The sequence below is a fragment of the Micrasema longulum genome, unplaced genomic scaffold (genome assembly GCF_059751315.1).
Source record: "Micrasema longulum isolate JH-2025_06_02 unplaced genomic scaffold, ASM5975131v1 h1tg000731l, whole genome shotgun sequence".
In the NCBI taxonomy this organism is placed as follows: Eukaryota; Metazoa; Arthropoda; class Insecta; order Trichoptera; family Brachycentridae; genus Micrasema; species Micrasema longulum.
The window spans coordinates 201,810-221,827 of record NW_028277926.1 but is presented as its reverse complement, the minus strand read 5'-3'; the positions used below and the strand labels follow the sequence as shown (position 1 = coordinate 221,827).

At 34.7% G+C, this 20,018-nt stretch overlaps 2 protein-coding genes across 3 annotated transcripts; one reads left to right on the top strand and one right to left on the bottom strand.

Annotated features, from left to right (window-relative positions):
- Positions 1-594: 594 nt before the first annotated feature.
- Positions 595-10,241, bottom strand: LOC148279340 (uncharacterized). 2 transcript variants are annotated; one of them, XM_088230118.1, is made up of 4 exons: positions 10,101-10,241; positions 4,237-4,849; positions 2,779-2,979; positions 595-1,187 (listed from the first exon to the last, which is right to left on the bottom strand). In XM_088230118.1, the coding sequence occupies exons 2-4, from the start codon at positions 4,796-4,798 to the stop codon at positions 1,162-1,164; spliced, it is 789 nt and encodes a 262-aa protein (XP_088086244.1). In that variant the 5' UTR covers positions 4,799-4,849; positions 10,101-10,241; the 3' UTR covers positions 595-1,161. The 2 variants fall into 2 exon arrangements, with proteins under 2 accessions (XP_088086244.1, XP_088086243.1); XM_088230117.1 differs by having other exon boundaries at positions 595-2,979.
- Positions 10,242-11,264: 1,023 nt separating this feature from the next.
- On the top strand, positions 11,265-17,902 carry LOC148279339 (uncharacterized). Its single transcript, XM_088230116.1, has 3 exons — positions 11,265-11,411; positions 12,679-13,270; positions 14,669-17,902. Exons 2-3 carry the CDS (start codon positions 12,730-12,732, stop codon positions 15,844-15,846), a joined length of 1,719 nt encoding a protein of 572 aa, XP_088086242.1. The 5' UTR covers positions 11,265-11,411; positions 12,679-12,729; the 3' UTR covers positions 15,847-17,902.
- The last annotated feature ends 2,116 nt before the right edge of the window (positions 17,903-20,018 follow it).

The following is a 20,018-nucleotide window of genomic DNA, read 5'->3' as shown; positions in this document are numbered from 1 at the left end:
ACCCTTCTTTTAATATTTTTCTTAGTCTTTCCATCCCTAGTTCTCTAACTCATATAGTGTCCATGCGGCTCGACTGCGGAATCGTCTCCCATCCACCATCAAAGATATTACTACATTATCTCTGTTTAAATCACGTCTGAAGAAACATCTCCTTTCTCTTCCCTTAATCTCTCCTCTTTTCTTTTTTCCTTTTTCCCATTGAGTAATAGTTTCAATTTAAGGTAATTTATAAACAAATACGTTTATTTCTATTTTTATATATCTTTAGCTTTTTAATGATTTTTTTCTATTGAATATGTTCTGTGACTTGATTATAAAAATAAAACTTTTATTTTATTGGTTGGTTGGAAGAAATTGCCATTTGGCAATAAGCCCGCCAATGTACAAATAAAATTATGTACGAAAGTTAAATAAATAAATAGATAACATACTTCCCAGATACACAAATTCTTCTACCTGATTCAGAATATCTTCGGTAAAGCCGGTCCGCCTAAGTATATTGCGCTTTTCAATGAAACATAGGGGAAATCTTGAATGTTTCGCATAAAAAATAAACTCGGAAACAATACAATTCAAAACAGAAATGAGAGAAAATACTATTAACTTTTTTATTATCTTCAGTGTTGCAAGAGGATCCCAAACATATTCTTTTATATCTTGATATGCTCTGATTGATTTATGCTCTTGAGCATCAATGTCGATTTCCGAAAAGATTAGTACATCACTCTCAATAGTACACTAGTTGTTCAGTACTGGCCCGGTTCAGACTTCACGGTAGCAACATCTGGTTCCTCGCTTCTGTCGGACATGGCTGTTGTTCTCCAGTATAGAAAATATCTTCTTTATCGCATTCCTTACAATTCCAGACGAAACTACCTTGTCAACCTGATTTATGGCCTATCTGGTACTTGCTACCAAATTAATTAGACATATTACAGTGCGTAGGTAAACTACGTCTGTTTGAAATTTTTACAATATAACAAAAAAAATAGGTTGATACAGAATTAAGAATAGTCCAGAAAACGCATACGCACATCAAACAGAAGGCGACTCAACTACTCATAAATGAGTAGGTTTACGTTTTGACCCATTAGTTTCTTTGTAGACGTCGCTCAGTATGCAACTCCTGATTTGAATTCAACTATGCCGTGTTGTGTCCTTTTAAAGTGTAGAAATACTGCTGGGATCTTAAAGAAACGGAATGCAATCACATTTCATGAGTAATTAGCAAATGAATGTATATATAACAAATGCATTACTTAAAAATGAAATTATTAAATCTGTCAGATTGCCGAAGAAACAAAATGGAAATTTCGTTAGTGTTGCTTATTTAATGAGAGAATTAATGAAAATTGGGTCTCGAATTAAACAACTCTGTAGTGGACATTTGACCGACATTATCTTCAAAACATCAAATATCATTTAACATGGTATAAAAATATCCATTTTATGTAAAATAAAATTTGTTTTATATTTTAAGTTTAAAGTTCATAATTTCAATTACTCTTATTGAATGACCCTTTACTTATCTACTCTGTTGTGTCAGTCAATGTTTCCGCGTGCACAATAAAATTTTAGAGAAATTAACCAATTTTTTTTTTTTTTTTTACCTTGCATTTGTGTAATGATTTTTTTTTTCTCATCAAGCAACATTGCGCTGCGACCTCACGAATGCGCGCGGCGAAAGTAGGGCATAGTGGGGTAATTATTGGACACAGTCCGATGTATTCTAATATGATTCTACGCTCCTTCTGGACTTCTTAATTCTATGGTCGATATATATAATTAATGTGGTTTGGTGAAATTAAGGACAGTAATGTATATTTTTGAACGACGTGAATAAGTGTTAGGCAGAAGAATGCTTTAACACGTGCCGTTGTAAATAACGCTTTCTTGAACATGTAAAGGTACATTGTGAGCATGAGAACGGTTTCTCGTCAGTATGTATTAATATATGACTCCTTAAATTACTTTTCGTTGTACAAGTAAAACTACATTGTGAGCATGAAAACGGTTTCTCGCCTAAATGCGTCATCGTGTGATGTTTTAAGCTATATTTAAATAAAGTTGTAAAACTACACCGTGAGCATGAAAATGGTTTCTTGCCAGTATGTATGAACTCGTGACTTATTAAATTACTTTTACGATTAGACGTAAAATTGCATTGCGAGCAGGAAAACGGTTCCTCGCCCGAATGTGTTAAAATGTGATTTCTTAAAATACGAATCGTTGTACAAGTATAACTACACTGTGAGCATGAAAATGGTTTCTCACCTGTATGAACCAACATGTGACGTTTCAAATTACCATTTTGATTAGCCGTAAAACTACACTGTGAACATGAGAACGGCTTCATTGTATTGTGCACCAACGAGTGACGTTTTAAATCACCTCCCCGTAAAAACGATAAACTGCATTGTGAGCACGAAAACGGTTTCTCAGCGGAATGTATCACCATGTGACTACTTAAATAACCCTTCGACGTACAAGTGTAACTGCATACCGAGCACGAAAACGGTTTCTTGCCAGTATGTGTTATCATGTGATGTTTTAATCTATGTTTTAATGAACATTTATAACTACATTGCAAGCATGAAAACGGTTTCTCACCAGTATGCAACAAAATGTGGTTTCTTAAATTTCTTTTCTGATTGGATGCAAAACTACATTCCGAGCATGAAAACGGCTTTTCACCAGTATGTGTGATTACGTGTTTATTTAAATTAGATTTAAGGGAACACGTATAACTACACACTGAGCATGAAAACGGTTTCTCACCGGTATGTATTAACATGTGATCTCTTAAATTTCTTTTCCGATTTGATGCAAAACTACATTGTGAGCATTTAAATGGTCCTAACACCCGTTGATTATGAGTTTTCTTCTGTAGTGTTTTATATTCACACTCTGGTAGCGGTTCTGCAGAATGAGACGCTAGATTAGTTCTTTCCGTTGATAATGGCAGTGACTTAGTAGCGTCTGAAATAAAAATAATAATAATTTCAGTATGGGGAGAAATACCGAGCAATCGTTTAGCGGGTAGTGCAAACATCAGCGAAATGGTAATAGACCCGGCGAGGGGGCGTTTCACCATATTTGTACTTCTAAACTCTAGATATTTCAATAATACTACTGCAATTCGTACATTGTATGATACACTAGTCCGCAGCATACTAAAATACAGTTCCATCATTTGGGAGCCTTCTGAATCAATCCACATACTTGAAATAGGATGGTTCAAAAGCTATTTTTGCGGCACTTATATCTTGAAGGGAATAATAATTATCCATTCTTGCATTCATCATTATTTCTAGCTGGGACGCTGGATTACAACACCTTCGAATCTCGTCGTCAATTTTTTTACGGGAAACATTTTTACAAGCTGATTTCTGGAAGTATATATAATCCAAATATACTGAAAGAGATCAGTTTGTAAGTTCTCAATAATTATACTAGAGCGCGATATCAGGCACTGTTTTACACGCCCAGAAACAGTATAAATGAAAGTTGGAATTCACCTATTATCAGGCAATTCGCTTGCTGAATACGGCTTCTACAGATAATATGGATCGATTTTTCAGTACATATCGGCAGTTTAGCAGCTATATGTTTTCTATTCATTAACTTTTAACTTATATTTAGATAAATCAACAATATTTTGAGTTTGTCCAAATTTTTGTAGACAAGGACTGGATTCAACTCCCTGGGAAGCTGTTTATATTAACATGTTACAACAGAGATGAAGAACATTTAAGAGAAGGTGATATAGAAGTCTAGGCATCTACAGGGCTTATGACCTGTCAATGGCTGGTTTAAGTGGCCACTTTACACACTGTGTAACATTCACCATTCTGCCCATATTTGAACAACTATATTCCTTCAATTCTTTCATCTGTTGATGTTCGTGAATTTAAAGAGCTGAAACTATACTTAGATTCTGCATTACGCGATGGGTTATACAGCCCGTAAAGTAATACAGACTACAACTTGTCAAATAAATAAATATTTATCGAGTTTATCAACAATAGATTTTGTATTGTTACGGGCGATACTTCTTACTTTCATACTCTGGTCCACAAGTAAGCTAAAGAGAGATCAAATCATGGCCCATTAATGTAGCATTCTTTTATAAATCATAAATCAGGGGAATCCTAAATGTTTCTCGTAAAAACAAATCCGGGAAACAATTCAGTTTAAAAAATAAAATAGGAATGACAACAGTAAATATTTTATTACCTTTAGTGTTGCGGGAGGAATCTAAACATTCTTGTTTTATATCGGGATAATCAATGTCGATTTCAGTAAAAGTCAGTATATCACTCTCTACAGTGTACTGTTCTTCGGTACTGGTCCCCGGTTCAGCCTTCACGGTAGCAACATCTAGTTCCTCACGCTTGTACAGACATAGCGTCCCTTCCCCAAAATGGAGAATATTATCTTTAACACCATTTGTCCCTGGTTCAGCTTTCACGGAAGCGACACCAGGATCCTCGCTTTTATAGGGACATGGCGTCCCTTCCTCAAAATGGAGAATATTTTCTTTTTCATCGCATGTACCCGGTTCAGACTTAACGGTAGCAATACCTACATCCTCGCTTTTGTAGAGACATAGCATTCCATTTCCAAAATGGAGAACGTGTTCTTTAAGGTCGCTCGTCTCCGGTTCAGCCTTCACGGTAGCAGCACCTGGTTTCTCGCTTCTGTAGGGACATGGCGTCTCTTCCTCAGCATAAAGAATATCTTCTTCTACGTCACCAGTTCCCGGTTCAGACTTAATACTGACTGATGCGAACATCATAAGTTCATAAGCTCGAATTCAAATAACTCATTTTATATGTAGATCAATCACCTGAAAATGTATACGATGCACACCTAGAGTAATTTGTTAATAATATTACAACAGCAAACCATCACGTCGTTTCTCCGTAAGGGTAGGCAGAGAGGGTAGAACGCTACGTCACTCTACTTTGCATACAGATTTCGCTTCCTCTACATCTTTTCATGCACGCGCGCCTATTATTACGACTTTTTTTCAATTTTTAATTTCAATTTATTTATTTTATAAACGTTTATGTACATTAAAAAATATTTGAATGCATACCATAACACGAAAAAATTAATACTGAAATTTAAATATACAAAGATGGTAAAATAAAAATACCCAGCAATTATAGAAAAAGAATGCTATCCTCTCTGAACTTTTTTTCACTAATATGAAAGATGTCAATATCCGAAGAGATACGGTTGAGTAAAGACATTGCTCTTCCTACTGGAAAAACCATCGGCAGGTTGGTTCTGCAAGCAGGAAGATCAAACAGCTTAAGTTGTCTATGTCTAAGGTAGTCATTAGGAACATAAAGAAAAATACTCTCCATTACACCTATGTTGATCGTAATACCACGGATCAATCGGAAAAAATACATAAGCAAGTATGCATTCCTTCTTTTCTCCAAACTATTAAAGCCAAGCATTCCCAGTATGAAGTTGGCACATTTTGGCATCTCCGTTTTCAAGTATTTGTTGGATTTGGTCATGCCATGTTTTTCTCGGTATTCCTCTATTTATGCATCCATCAACATTCGCATCATAAATCCTTTTAGCAGTACTTTCGCCGTCCGTTCGCTCTACACCAACGCAGAGCTTCTTTCTTGATTTTGTCAATAATGCCTATCTCAGCCTTCCATTATGTACGGATCTCGACGTTTTTGCATCTATCGTACATAGTTTCACCACGCATTCGCCTGATAGATCGCACTTCGACAGCATTCAGCCTACTTTCATTCCTATTTTTCCAAGTCCATACTTCACTCCCATACATCAGAGTCGGGACCAGGACTCCATTGTGAACCGCTAATTTTGCCTCTTGGGATAAAGAGTTATTTTCCAAGGTTGATTTAAGTGCACCATTTGCTCTGTTCCCGGCACTCACCCTATTTTTGATATCTTTCTCAGTCATTCCATCCCAAGTAAACAATATTTTTTTAAATAATTTATTAAATAGACAGGGAAATATCACATACTACGAATATTGATAAAAATATTTTAAATGTATTTGGAATAATAAGTTGTTTTTATAATCAATATAGATATTGTGGAGAAATGTTTTCATACATAACTTTACAAAAGAAATTATTAAAAAACGTGTCACTAGAAAAACGCGGCATGTTTGATGTACATTGATAATTGTGACGTCAACATTTGTGACGATGTTCTATAAAAAAATAAACGGTTAGGAAAAAAGTTCAAAATTCACATGAATCGTGACGTATTAGAGGCGTAGCCAATGTAATTACCGTTTTTGCGGAATTCAAAATTACAAATTAAAAAATATATTTTATGCTGCTAATAAGTACCTAAAATATTTTTTTTTCACTCGACAGTATTTCATAGAACCTTATTAGTTTAAAAATGCAAAAAAAACGTGGCATTTCCCTATTGTATAAATCAAACAGTCAGACGAAAAATACAAGGTGAAAAGAAAATATTAAAAGATTACTATTTACAGATTGTTTGGCAATATTTATGATGGATAGAAAGGGAAAAAAGGAAAAGAAATTTACTCGTATTACAATTATATAAACTCTTACAAATAAACAACTACAACAGTGTGAGTCACTCTCCGAGCGCAAGAGTTAGTCTCTTTTTTTGGAGAGTTACAGTGATATCATTTACTAACTAACTAACTAACTAACCATCACGCCATTTCCCCAGAGGGGTAGGCAGAGAGGATAGAACGCCACACCACTCTGTCCTGGCACACTTCCTTTGCTTCCTTCACATTCATACATCTTCTCATGCACGCACGTCGATTATTCCGACTTTTCACATGACCACTTTCAAGAATTTGTTGTACTTGATCATGCCATGTCTTTCTCGGCCTTCCTCGACTTCTACAACCAGACACATTCGCATCATAAATCGTTTTAGCCGTTCTTTCATCATTCATTCGCTCCACATGACCGAACCATCGCAAAAGACCTTTCTTAATTTTGTCGATAATGCTTAACTCAGCCTTGCATTCTGCTCTAATTTCGACATTAGGGCACCTATCATACATTGTTTTTCCGCACATTCGCCTGAGGGATCGCATTTCAACAGCATTCAGTCTACTTTCGTCCCTTTTCTTCCAACTCCATGCTTCGCTTCCATACATTAGGGTTGGTACCAGAACTCCATTATGAACTGCTAATTTAGCCTCTTGCGATAGACACTTATTTGCTACGACAGACTTTAAGGCACCATTAACTCTGTTACCGGCACTAACCCTCCTTTCAATATCCTTGTCCATATTTCCATCTCTAGTAAACATACTACCCAAATATACAAATTCTTCGACCTGTTTCAAACTATCTCCATTTACTACAATCTTACATTCAGTCATAGTTACATTTCTTTCAAAGACCATGACGTTCGACTTTTGCACATTCATTAGTAAATCACTCTCCTTGCACACTTCGTAAACCTTTGTAACCGAGGATTGCAGTTCCTCTTCGCTGTCAGCTAGGAGGACTGCGTCATCGGCGTACAGAAGGCAACTGACAGTAAGATTACTCATTTTCGCTCCCACATCCATACTTTTCAATTCTCTCATACATTTATCAATGTATATATCCATGTATCATTTACTAGATGTGTAAAAGTAGATATGTAAAGAATTTTTTAAAAACATGTACCTTTTATGAAATAATAAACAAAAAAAAACGTTAAAAATTAAAAGAAAAACTTTCTACGCGAGATTAGTGCCGATTACAACTAAAATTATGAAACTCTCATTATGCCTAACCCCTAATTTTCAAACTCTTCAATTCTAGTATTCGAAGATTACGATCAGTAAAAGTATTGTCTTGTATTCAAATACTTGATCATGCACAAATAGCTCGCGACCCGGCCAGGAATTGCTGGAGCAACTTTCAACATGATGCGTGTTGTCGGGAACTCTAGTCTGTACTCGACCAAAACGAAATACCGATCAACTCTTGTATAATGCCAGTACCCCTTTAAGTGTGCGAATCTTGGCACCTAACCAAAGCTCTGAATACCAATCGAAACAGTTGGCCTCGTGGTGTAATGGTCAGCAGCAATATTTAAATAAAAGAGTTTTGTTCAATTTTTACTCTTAAAATCTTATTTAAATATAGTAGATGTTAAGTGCTCATTTAAGAACAGTTTTGAATTTTTCCATTTCTTAATTTTATATAAAGTAAATATTCAGTTATTTATAGCTTTTAGCCTGAATAAAATACCCGGGATACTATTTTTAATTTTATTTTAAAACTACAGATACATGTAATTTAACATGACTAAGTGTATTTTGCCAGTTTGTAGAGCGTTAAAAACTTTACAAAACTGCATCATTTAGTCAAATCTGCAATAACATTTTTGCCAGTAATTTTCATAGTTCCTGGACTGGTGCCTAAAGCGTAAGACTGGCTATCTTGCCTTCATGTATAAAAAATGATCAAGATACGCAGCATTTGTGTACCGATGCAGTGAAAGGGAATGATGATGATGATGGAAAATATTAGTGTCTTAGTGTAAACATTAGGGACAGTATAAACTCATATTTGTAATGCCCTTTAATGAACTTTAAAAAATTGTTGAGACAGTGATTTCGGTGTATTTGTATTTAGGTACCTACTTTAGTTTTCTGTCAACAATGACACCAGGGTCGCGGATTTCGAGAAGATAATCAAATAGTTAATTACCATATTTTTATTGAGATAACAACACGATATTATATCGTTTCTGACTGCGGCAGATTACCAGAACGTTATAGATATGTTTATGTATTTAGTCACAGCTTTAGTACGTTGGCCATGGCCTGTAACTAGGGCTGTCACCTCTCCGAGTTTGACCCGGAGTCTGCGGGTTAGATGGTGGCTTCCCGGGATACGAGTAAGCATAGAATATCTCCGGGTCAGAGTGGTTAGAGCGGGAGCCGTCTACTGGGCTAACTCTTGGTACACCTAACTTGCTCTCTTATTTTACTTTTATAAATTGCACTTGTCGCCGGAGTTTTCGGATCCGAATTGTCATGTCGTCAATATTATGATTTAGAGAATTCTGAATCAATTTTTTTTTGAAATTTGATCTGAAAATTTCAATAATATGCGATGACGCTGTAGAAGCTGTCGAATCACTTGGTTTTAATAATATAGACGCGGATTGGATTTATGAATAAATAAATAAACGAATAAATTTAAGCAAGTATTTCGTCAATTAAATAAAAGTCACTTATTTCAACCCTCATTAGTTCAGCTGTTCGGGAACGTGTTTTCCCTTGATACGAAGTTCATAGACAAGCAAAATTGAAAATCAGTCCGTATTATGGTACATTTATTTATTTATTAATTTGACGAACTTATGCATTCCATTGATAAATACAATTTCTTACATATATCTTAAATACATGTACTAATCAAATAAAATACGACTAAATAAAATTAAAGCTAGGACAAAAAAAAATGTATCTCAAGGCAAGATCCGGTCTATCTTAGTGATTTTTTGAATCTATAAAGACTTACACCAAAAAAGTCTAGATCTTGTCTCGAGTTTACAATATGACACAATCGGGACATTGGTGCATGCAAGCCATAGTTTGTGTACTGATCAAGGAACAGCACATTATTATTTCGCGACCGGTGGATTGGAACATTGAAAGCCATTTGTTCCAGTAACGATGGTACATCAATTAAGCCATTCACATATCATTCAAGTACATCATTCATCATAATCCCATTTCCGCATCTAATGGTGTATAGGCCACTGGATCATGGTACAGTCGGAGTTAATTGTAAACATAAAATTATTATGATTTTGAAAAAAACAGAGCAAAAAAATTTCCTAAAATATCACTCGCAAATAAAAATATGAATTTATTGATCAAGTTGGTCCAGCAGCACTGTTGAAGTTGTACTGTTATTTGTTATATATAAAGTCAACTTAATATATAATTCATCTATATATTATGTATTATATATTAAAGTACAGAATTTTCGGAAATCCGCGTGACCAACGTTTTTAAAAGGTGGCTGCTACCCGTAACGCGGGTAATATTCAATACTAGTAAAGAATACACATTAAAATGCGAGAAATATTACCGAAAATAACTTCTTTGTTGGTGGCGAGGAAGTGTACACTTAAATGGGAATTGCACGCTCATTTTATACAGATAATAACACCTTAAGAACTGTCAGAAGTCAGAACACGAAATGGCGGCTATTACGTAACGCCACAGACTGAGTAAAAGTGTATTCAATGCTGCCAGTTCAAAAATCTATTAAACGCTTAAAGTGTGACACGCGTTCAAATAGTGAATATATTTATTTATCAAAGGCATACAAAAATTAATTCATAAATTATCAAGTCCTACTGAGCTTATAGTTAAGTTCTTATTTATTTAAATAATCTCACCTCTTCAATTCTGTAAACAAATAAAAACTTTTATTGCTATGGAAAAAAAAAACATATGTGCATCGAAAATAAAAAATTGACAAAATTAAAAAGAAAAACACAAAAAAAATTCGTTACAAAAAACCACATTCTAAAAGCCAAATTCTCAGCAGACGTCTTTCCCCTGAGCCAGATAAGTTTTTTTCATATTTTATATTTAATGGAAGCATATTATACATTTTTGTATATTGTCCCATAATGATCTTTTCCGGTATTTTTTATTGAATTTAGGGAGAGCGAGTCCATTTACACTAGCGTAACTGAATTCAATATAAGTTAATACAACGTTTATGGTCATTAGGACTACGAGCCATAATTGGCAAAACAACGTAAGTGACATTTTAGGCGAATTGCGTTTTTTTTAGGAAAAGTGATGTTTATTGCTTGCACAAGTGTTAAAAACGTCATAGCTCCATACAATTATTCTGCTACATTTAATAATACTTTTTTTTTATATGTTTTGTTTATTAAAAGAAAACAACAGCCATCTTAACAAAAAAAATACAATATTTACAAATAAGCCAAAATTATAGGCCAATTGTCGTTTTAATGTTCTCTATTTTTATTCTCTGCATGATTACATTCCTAAAAAATTAAAAAATATGTTGACATAATTTTAAGCAAAAGTTAAATTAAACAAAACAACAACTTAGGCGGTCACACTTAAATTGTGTTTTCTTGTTTCAAATAATTAATTTACAAGAGTTTATTTCCTCTAGTATTTATAAATATATAAATTTCATAATTAAACATGTATCAGTACGTCAAACTCTAAGCGTTTAATAAATATGACTTTTAGACTGGCAACATTGTTTATACATTCTGCTGCGTTGTCTAATGGCCGCTATTTCGCGTTCTGACTCCTGACAGTACCTAAGGTATTGTTATTTTTATAAAACGAGCGTGTAATCTCCAGTTATGTGTGCATTTGCTCACCACCAACAAAGAAGCAACTTTGGGTAAGTTTCTTTATGTTTTCACCCATAAACCCTTTTATTTGCTGCATATAATTAGCCACTTATGATTAAACGTAAAAAAAAACGAACAAGTGCAACAAAATATAAAAATTTTCATTTAGACCATTATTGCGACCTTAAGCATTACCCAAAACACTTAATTAGGTTGATTGACCAAACCGTTTTCGTTTTTTTTCCGTTTTTAAAGCAGTTTTATACACCATTTTACGTATTATCATCAGTGTGGGACATAGAATTAAGTATAGTCCAGAAACCGCATACGCACATCAAACAGAAGGCGACCAAACTACTCCTAAATGAGTAGGTTTACGTTTTGACCCATTAGTGTCTTTCTAGACGTCGTTCAGTACGCAACTCCTGATTTGAATTCAACTATGCCGTGTTGTGTACTTTTAAAGTGTAGAAATACTGCTAGGATCTTAAAGAAGCAGGATACAATCACATTTCATGTGTAGGAAACGAATGCTTATGTAGCAAATGCACTGCTTAAAATTAATTATTATTATTATTTGAATTATGTTTCCATCTGTCAGATTGTCGAAGAAACAAAATGGAAATTTCGTTAGTGTTGCCAGGGTAGTAAATTTTTGTAACCTACTTTGCTCATCTTATGCAAGAACTAATGAAAATAGAAAATATTAGTATTTTACCACTTAGCTACTTTTTATGTCTACCGGATTTGAGACGTACGTAAAAAATACATAAATTACTTGCACTGTTAAAGGGGATGCAAACACTTTCATGGCCGAACATGCACTCAAATTATATTTGATGTAAATATTAACATCTCCCCAGGGAAACGAATCCAGTCGTTGTCTTCAAATGTTTAAAAGTTTGAAGAAACTCAAAATATTGTTGATAAATCCACCTGGTCCATGAAGAAGTATAGAAATTGAAAAAATAAAATGTATGTATATAGGTGAAATAATTCAATTAGATGTATCTCACCCGCATAAATAAAGGTTCCTGCTCTTTAATTTCACAAACATCAACAGATGAAAGGATCGAAGGAATATAGATGTCCAAATATGGGCAGAAATGTGTAAAGTGGCCACTTGAACCAGCCAATGACAGGTCATAAGCCCTGTAGATGCTTAGACTTCTATATTACATTCTCCAAAATGATATTCATCTCTGTTGTAATATTACCAACCCCCCGGGAAGTTGAATCCAGTCCTTGTCTACAAAAATTTGGACAAACTCAAAATATTGTTGTTAAATATAATAAAATGATCGTATACATTTTCAGGTGATTGATCTACAGATACAAAGTGAGTACTCTGTACTGGAGCTTAAGACTATGGAACATAAGATGTTCGCTTCAGTCAGTATTAAATCTGAACCGGGGACTGGCGATGTAGAAGGAGATATTCTCCATACTGCAGAACAGACGCCATGTCCCTACATAAGCCAAAAACCATGTGTTGCTACCGTGAAGGCTGAACCGGGAACTGCGAAAGGGTCGCTTTTTCTCTACAAAGCCGAGGATCCGAGTATTGCTTCTATAAAAGCTGAACCGGGGACTAGCGATGTAAAAGAAAATATTCTCCATGATGTAGAAGAGGCGCTATGCCTCTACAAAAGCGAGGCTCCAGGTGTTGCTACCGTGAAGGCTGAACCGAAAATTAGCGACATAAAAGAAGACATTTTCCATTCTGTGGAAAGGACACTTTGTCTCTACAAAAGTGAGGAATCAGGTTTTGCTACCATGAAGGCTGAACCGGGGAACAGTACTGAACAACAGTGTACTATAAAGAGTGATGTACGAATCTTTACGGAAATTGACATAGATTATCCTGATACAAAACAGGAATGTTTAGAATCCTCTCGCAACACTGAAGGTAATAAAAAGTTTATAGTCTTTATATCTCATTAATTTTATTAACTACCCGATTTCACTTTGACGATAAATATTTAAGGTTTCCCTTGTGGTTTTAAAAAGAGTGCAATATAAATGGATGTTTATTTGACAAATTGTAGTCTGAATTAATTTGCGAACTGTTTAACCCATTGAATAATTCAGATTGCAAATATAAGTAAGAAGTTCATAAGTATGTAGGGTTTATAGTCCATAGTCGATGACACACACGTGTTAAATTAGTTTACCTAAAGTAGACTAATCACCGACGATGCAATTTCATAATTTTCTATCGAATCCAATACATTCGTATAATGCAACTCTTATAGTATTGCACGTTAAACCGGGAGCATTGTTCTGCAGTAAATTCACATCGTCCCTACTACGAAGATATGAACTAAAAAGGAACTTCGTCTTTAAACAGACCACAGGACGCAACGTTAGTCAGTCAGCTCGTTCAGTCAGTCAGCCCAACAAGTTCAGTTCACTTTGATCCAGTTCGACGACGTCACTCAGTTCCAGCATGTAGTTCAAGTGCAGTTACTTCAACTCCTCATCGCTGTAACACTCGTGCGAGATAATTCATTATTTCTTCGCCATGTAATAAATAAAAATCAAACAGCAACCTTCTTCAGTCTTCTCTGTCCATCTCTAACTGGGGTAGGAAATCCAACCAATCCTCAACACTAATCCTTCGACTAGAAAGCAGATAGCTGCAAAACTGCCGATATGTATAGAAACATAGATTCATATTATCCGCAGAAGCCGTATTCAGCAAGCGAATCGCCCTATTAATGGGTAAATTCCGATTTGCATTAGTACAGCTTCTGGGTGTGTAAAACAATGCATAAGACCCCGCTCTAGTATAATTATTAGCAACATACAAACTGATCTCTTTCGGTATATTTGGATTATACAGGGAGTTCTTTAAACCCTGTCACATCCAAAACCACTATGATCAGTATAGGCAAGAAGACATAAGCATATTTAAAAAAATATTTAGAACGAAGAAAATTTTTAAAAATAAAATATTTTGAAAAAACAAATGGTTGCTTACTTCTGCAGGGGGGAGAAGCGAGGGGGGCACGGCCGTGCGGTTGGCGATATATAAGACTCCCCGCTCCCAAGAAAAAATTGACGAAATTCGAGCGTGTTGTCATCCAGCATCCCTGCTAGAAATAATGATGGATACAAGATTATATGGTTGATCAACCTTATTAATATGGTGAAACTCTCCCTCGCCGTAGTCTATAACTCTATTTATTTATTTTATTTTGAATCTTTCAGTAGGGCAGACGTTAAGTTATGTTATTAGAACGCTAATGTCTCTACTCGCCAAACTGTCACTCCCCATGCTAATATTACAACTTTTACTTTTCAGATACTTCTAAGTCCTCACCGTTATCGCCGAAGAGAATTGATCTTGCCTCTTCTCATAGCGCAGAACCACAGGCGGGGCGTAAATATAAAACACAAAAGAAAAAAGCTAGTAGTCAACGGGTGTTAGGACCATTTAAATGCTCACAATGTAGTTTTACATCCAATTTCAAAGGAAATTTAAGATGTCACATGTTAGTTCATACTGGTGAGAAACCGTTTTCGTGCTCTGTATGTAATTACTCTTGTTCGTCGAAGGGTTATTTAAGTAGTCACATGGTGATACATTCTGCCGAGAAACCGTTTTCATGCTCGCAGTGTAGTTTTACGTCCTTTTGGAAAAGAAATTTGAGAAGTCACATGTTGGTACACACTGGTGAGAAACCGTTTTCGTGCTCTGTGTGTAGTTTCACATGTTCCCTTAAATGTAATTTAAAAAAACACATGATGAAGCATAGTAGTGAGAAGCCGTTCTCATGCTCGCATTGTAGTTTTGTAACCAATCGGAAAATAAATTTAACAAATCACATGTTGATTCATATTGGCAAAAAACTGTTTTCATGCTCTCAGTGTAGTTATAAATGTTTATTTAAATATAGATTAAAACATCACATGACAACACATACTGGCGAGAAGCCGTTTTCATGTTCTGTATGTAGTTTTACTTTTACAACGAAGAGTAATTTGAAAAGTCACATGTTGATACATTCTGGCGAGAAACCGTTTTCGTGCTCACAATGTAATTTTTCGTGTTTACGAAAAGTTTATTTAAAACGTCACTTGTTGGTACACGGTGTCGAAAAAGCATTTTCATGTTCACAATGTAATTTTACAGCCAATCAAAAAAGTAATTTAAAACGTCACTTTTGGAAAAGAAATTTGAGAAGTCACATGTTGGTACATACTGGCGAGAAACCATTTTCATGCCCACAGTGCAGTTATACTTGTGCAACGATGAGTTATTTAAGAATTCACATGTTGATACATTCTCGCGCGAAACCGTTTTCATGCTCACAATGTAATTACACTTGTATAAGGAAATGTTATTTGAGTAGCCATATGTTAATTCATTCTGAAGAGAAACCGTTTTCATGTTCACAATGTAGTTTTACATGTAATCAAAAAAGTAATTTAAAATGTCATATGCTCATACATTCCGGCGAGAAACCGTTTCCCTGTTAGCAATGCAGTTTTACGTCCAATCATAAAAATAATTTAAGATGTCACATACGAGACACTATTTTCATGCACGCAGTGAAGTTTTTCGTCTTCATTTAAGCGTATATTAAAATATCACATGATTACATGAAACAACTCATATGATCTTGAACGAGTACAAAGAAAATTTTTAAAATGCATTCAATTTAAATTAAGTCTACCTTTGTCAGAAATAAATTATAAATGCTTGAAGACTAATTTCAATTTACCGTAACTGTCAAGCAGGAGGAAAATAAAGAAACTCTTGTTTATTCACAAATAATTAAATAATAAAATAGATTGCCCGGAACTGTCAACTTTAATAAACTTTCGTATTCCACATAGACCAACAAGACTATTTTTTTGTTTTACAGTCATCATCATAGTACTTATTATACATTGAATTCACCAATTATTTGTATGCAGCGACTTGCAAATCAATTCTTCTTCTTCTTCGCGTGTCATGTCGGGTCCCCCCGACGTTGACGATCACTTGGGAGAAAGCTTCCCTATCCTGAGCAGTGCGAAACAGCTCCTTCACATTTCTATGTCGAGCCGGGAGATTCTTCGCACCCCTGGTCCATTTAAGGACCGCCCGGGACTCGGGGCCATTGTTTGGTTTCTCTTCATAGTGATATCCTGGGAATTATTGACCGAAGTGGTTTCCCGTTGCCTTCTTCGGTGGAATTTTCTGTCGGGGTTACCTACCCTTAGCTGGAGGGGTCCCGTTTTATGGCGCTGGACACTCGCCATTCATCCTCTCCCTATCTGCTATGGCACTGATGTTAATGCCAGTGGCCACATTGCCCAGGGCTCGGGGGGCCAAAGAGACCACTCATGGACGCTAGGGAGTAGGACTATTGGTAGTGTTGCTGATGGAAAGCAACTGCGGCATTACACGGCATTTTATATATACATATTTTCCAGAAAAATATGCACCACTGCGGCTCTACCAAAATTTGAGCCCTTCAGCGAATTACTTTTTGAACCAATCTCTCTCGGTAGTGTCATTTCTAAGGAAGGAAACAATCATTTTTCTTATCAAAAACATTTCAATTCTTCTTTTTAATTTTAGTTTATTAGGGAAAACAATATCATTTAAAAATTAATACAACATTATATGAAAGCGTAAAATAAAGCCAGTAAAATGTTCCACAACAACACAATTTAAAAAATCTAGTTTACAGGAAAAAACATGTATTTGAGGGTGAGTATTTATTTATTTTAATTAAATGTACAATATAGCACAACTGCTAACTACAATATACGAATAAGGGTATTAGAAGCAAGCTTAGAAATTCCAATTGAAGGAGTTACTGAGATATTTGCGTAGAACTTTGAAAAGAGAATTATTGTGATATTTATAATTATGCTTCACCAACTTACTGGAGAATGCTGTTTGCGGTGTCAAGTATAATTAAAATCTGTTTTGCAAGATTTAGAGACTGCTTTGAATTGCGCTAATATTTAGGTAGGTTTTTCGTTTAGTTTATTTTGGCATCAATAACAAATTTTCCGTTTTTGGTGGAGATTTCGAAGCTCGCTTCTAATAATTATTTCATATTTGATAAGGTATTTACTTATTTATAAAAGGTTTACTATTGTTTAGTTTCTATAAACAATAGTAAACCTCTCTGTAGGCTGTTCAACAGACCAATCATCGTCTACACAGGCATCACCAACGGTAAATTTGTCCTGCATTCGGGAAGAACAAATGGCCTGGGTTGCTTAGCCCTTAAATTAGCTCGGGACATATAATTTTATGAGTTACATTTGTAATCATTTGATGGCATTATAAATTAACCCGTTCGTAAGTTTAATGTATGGGTGTGGGGCCAGGTTAGGGTGGGTGAGTGTGGGTGTGCTTTATATTAGTGAATAGATAAGAAATTATAACATAGAAACAAATTTTTGAGAAATATTTTTTTTGTTATAACTCTCATTTGGAATGTATTTATTTATTCAGATTTGGTTCACAAACAGTAAAAAATATAAATGTACACACGGCAATATTGATAAAATAAAAACGTCATACATGTTTTACTGATTTTATTATATTATGTAAACACTAATAAAATACAAAATAAGAAATCAAACATTTTTTTAATCAAGAAACAATAATTCACTCTTCAAAATGATTTTTGTCTCGTGAGTACAAATAGGTGCTCTTAATGCATGTTTTTTTTATCCCGTTTTAAAATATGTGTTTGGAATTTCTCCATCACCCACAGAATTTCGTCAAAACTATGGACAATATTCCTGGTTTCGTGTACCTCAAAACCCAAAAATTAGTGTTGAAAAAAGTAAATAGGGAATTTTTGTGGGCCCACAAATACGGTTTGAGAAAGTATTGCATCCACTGGAGGATGCAGCTTGGCGAGCATTCAAAAACGTTACCCGCAGTTTCTAGGCTTACCTTCTAGACTTATCAGGGTGTTTGAATATCGTCCAGTTAAGAATAGAGAAAGTAATAAAATGTTTGAAATTATGAATGGCTGTATTTTGGAAACCTTGCGTGTTGGGAAAAAACCGATATCATAATTCAGTATAAAAAAAAATACTATCAGAAACATATTTTTCTTTCTGTGACAAAAAAGCCCAAAAGTTGCCAGGTGTTAATTCTCAACTATTATGATAAAATGAAATATCTTCTATGCAGAGTGGCCAAATACTTCACGAAATAAAAATGCCAATTTTAACGCGGTTTTTGCAATAAAATATCATTTACGTGAATTAGGTATGTAAATAATAATATCTTCAATATGTTGATCAGAAAAAAAATTAGGGGAAATATGTGTTTTTTATCCAACTTCCAAGATTGCATTCGACTAAAATGCATATTTAAAATTAACAAATTACAACAGAGATGGAGAATACCTTAAATAAGGGAATATGGAAGTCAAGGTATTTACAGGGCTTATGACCTGTCATTGGCTGATTTAAGTGGCCGCTTTACACACCGTGTAACATTCACCATTTTGCCTTGTTTGAACATCCATATTTCTTCAATTCTTCCATCTGTTGATTTTAGTGAAGTCAAAGAGAAACCTTTATTGTTGTGAAGAGATTCATTTGACTGAATTATTTCACATACTAGGCAACGCCTGAAAACAATTTTTCAATTTTTAAACTTCTTCTTGGACCAGTTGGTTTCATTACAATATTTGAGTTTGTCCAAATGTTCATAGACAAAAGACTGGATTCAAACCCATATGCATATGTAAAATGTTTTTTTTTTGGTACATTAAAAAAGTTCGTATTTTAATGTTTATAAACAGCAATTATTTCTCATGGATACTGAATTGATTCAGTTCCTTACAATTTCTTAATTTCTACATATAAACTTATTTTTGAGAGATTTTGAGATAATTTCAACTGTCATTTGATACATTAAAAAAAAAAACGGATTTTTACACAAAATGGACCACTGTTCGTAAGTAGCACTGAGTTTGATATTTGCAAAAAGAATTCTTTATTTAAAAATAAATTATTTTATGTTTTGAATTATTTTATGTTGTGATTATCGACTCATTAGTCTTATGAGCCATATGCTCAAAATACTCCTTAAAATTATTCATGCTCGAATAAGAGGCAAATGTGAACAGGATTTGGACAATGCCCAGTTTGGATTTAGGAAAGCTTTTGGTACACGTGAAGCACTATTTGGAATGAATGTCCTTCTACAAAAATGTCGAGATCAGCGAAAAGACGTTTTTGCTTGCTTTATTGACTACGAGAAGGCATTTGACAGAGTAAAGCATTCAGAATTACTGAAACTGTTACAGGAGTGCCAGCTGGATGACAAGGATGTTAATTTCATAAAGAACCTTTACTGGCAGCAGACAGCTGTGATAAGATTAGGTCACAATGTAACGAGAGATATTGCAATTAAGCGTGGAGTGAGACAAGGCTGCATATTATCGCCCTTACTTTTTAACTTATACTCGAACAAGATATTTAAGAATGCTCTCTCTGATGTCAGAAAGGGAATAAGAATTAACGGCGAAATTGTCAATAACATCCGATATGCTGACGATACCGTTATCCTGGCTGACAACGCATGTGTCCTTCAGGAACTTCTTAATAAAATTGACGAAGCTGGTAGAGTAATGGGCTTGAACATCAATGTGGCCAAAACAAAGATGATAGTGTTTAGC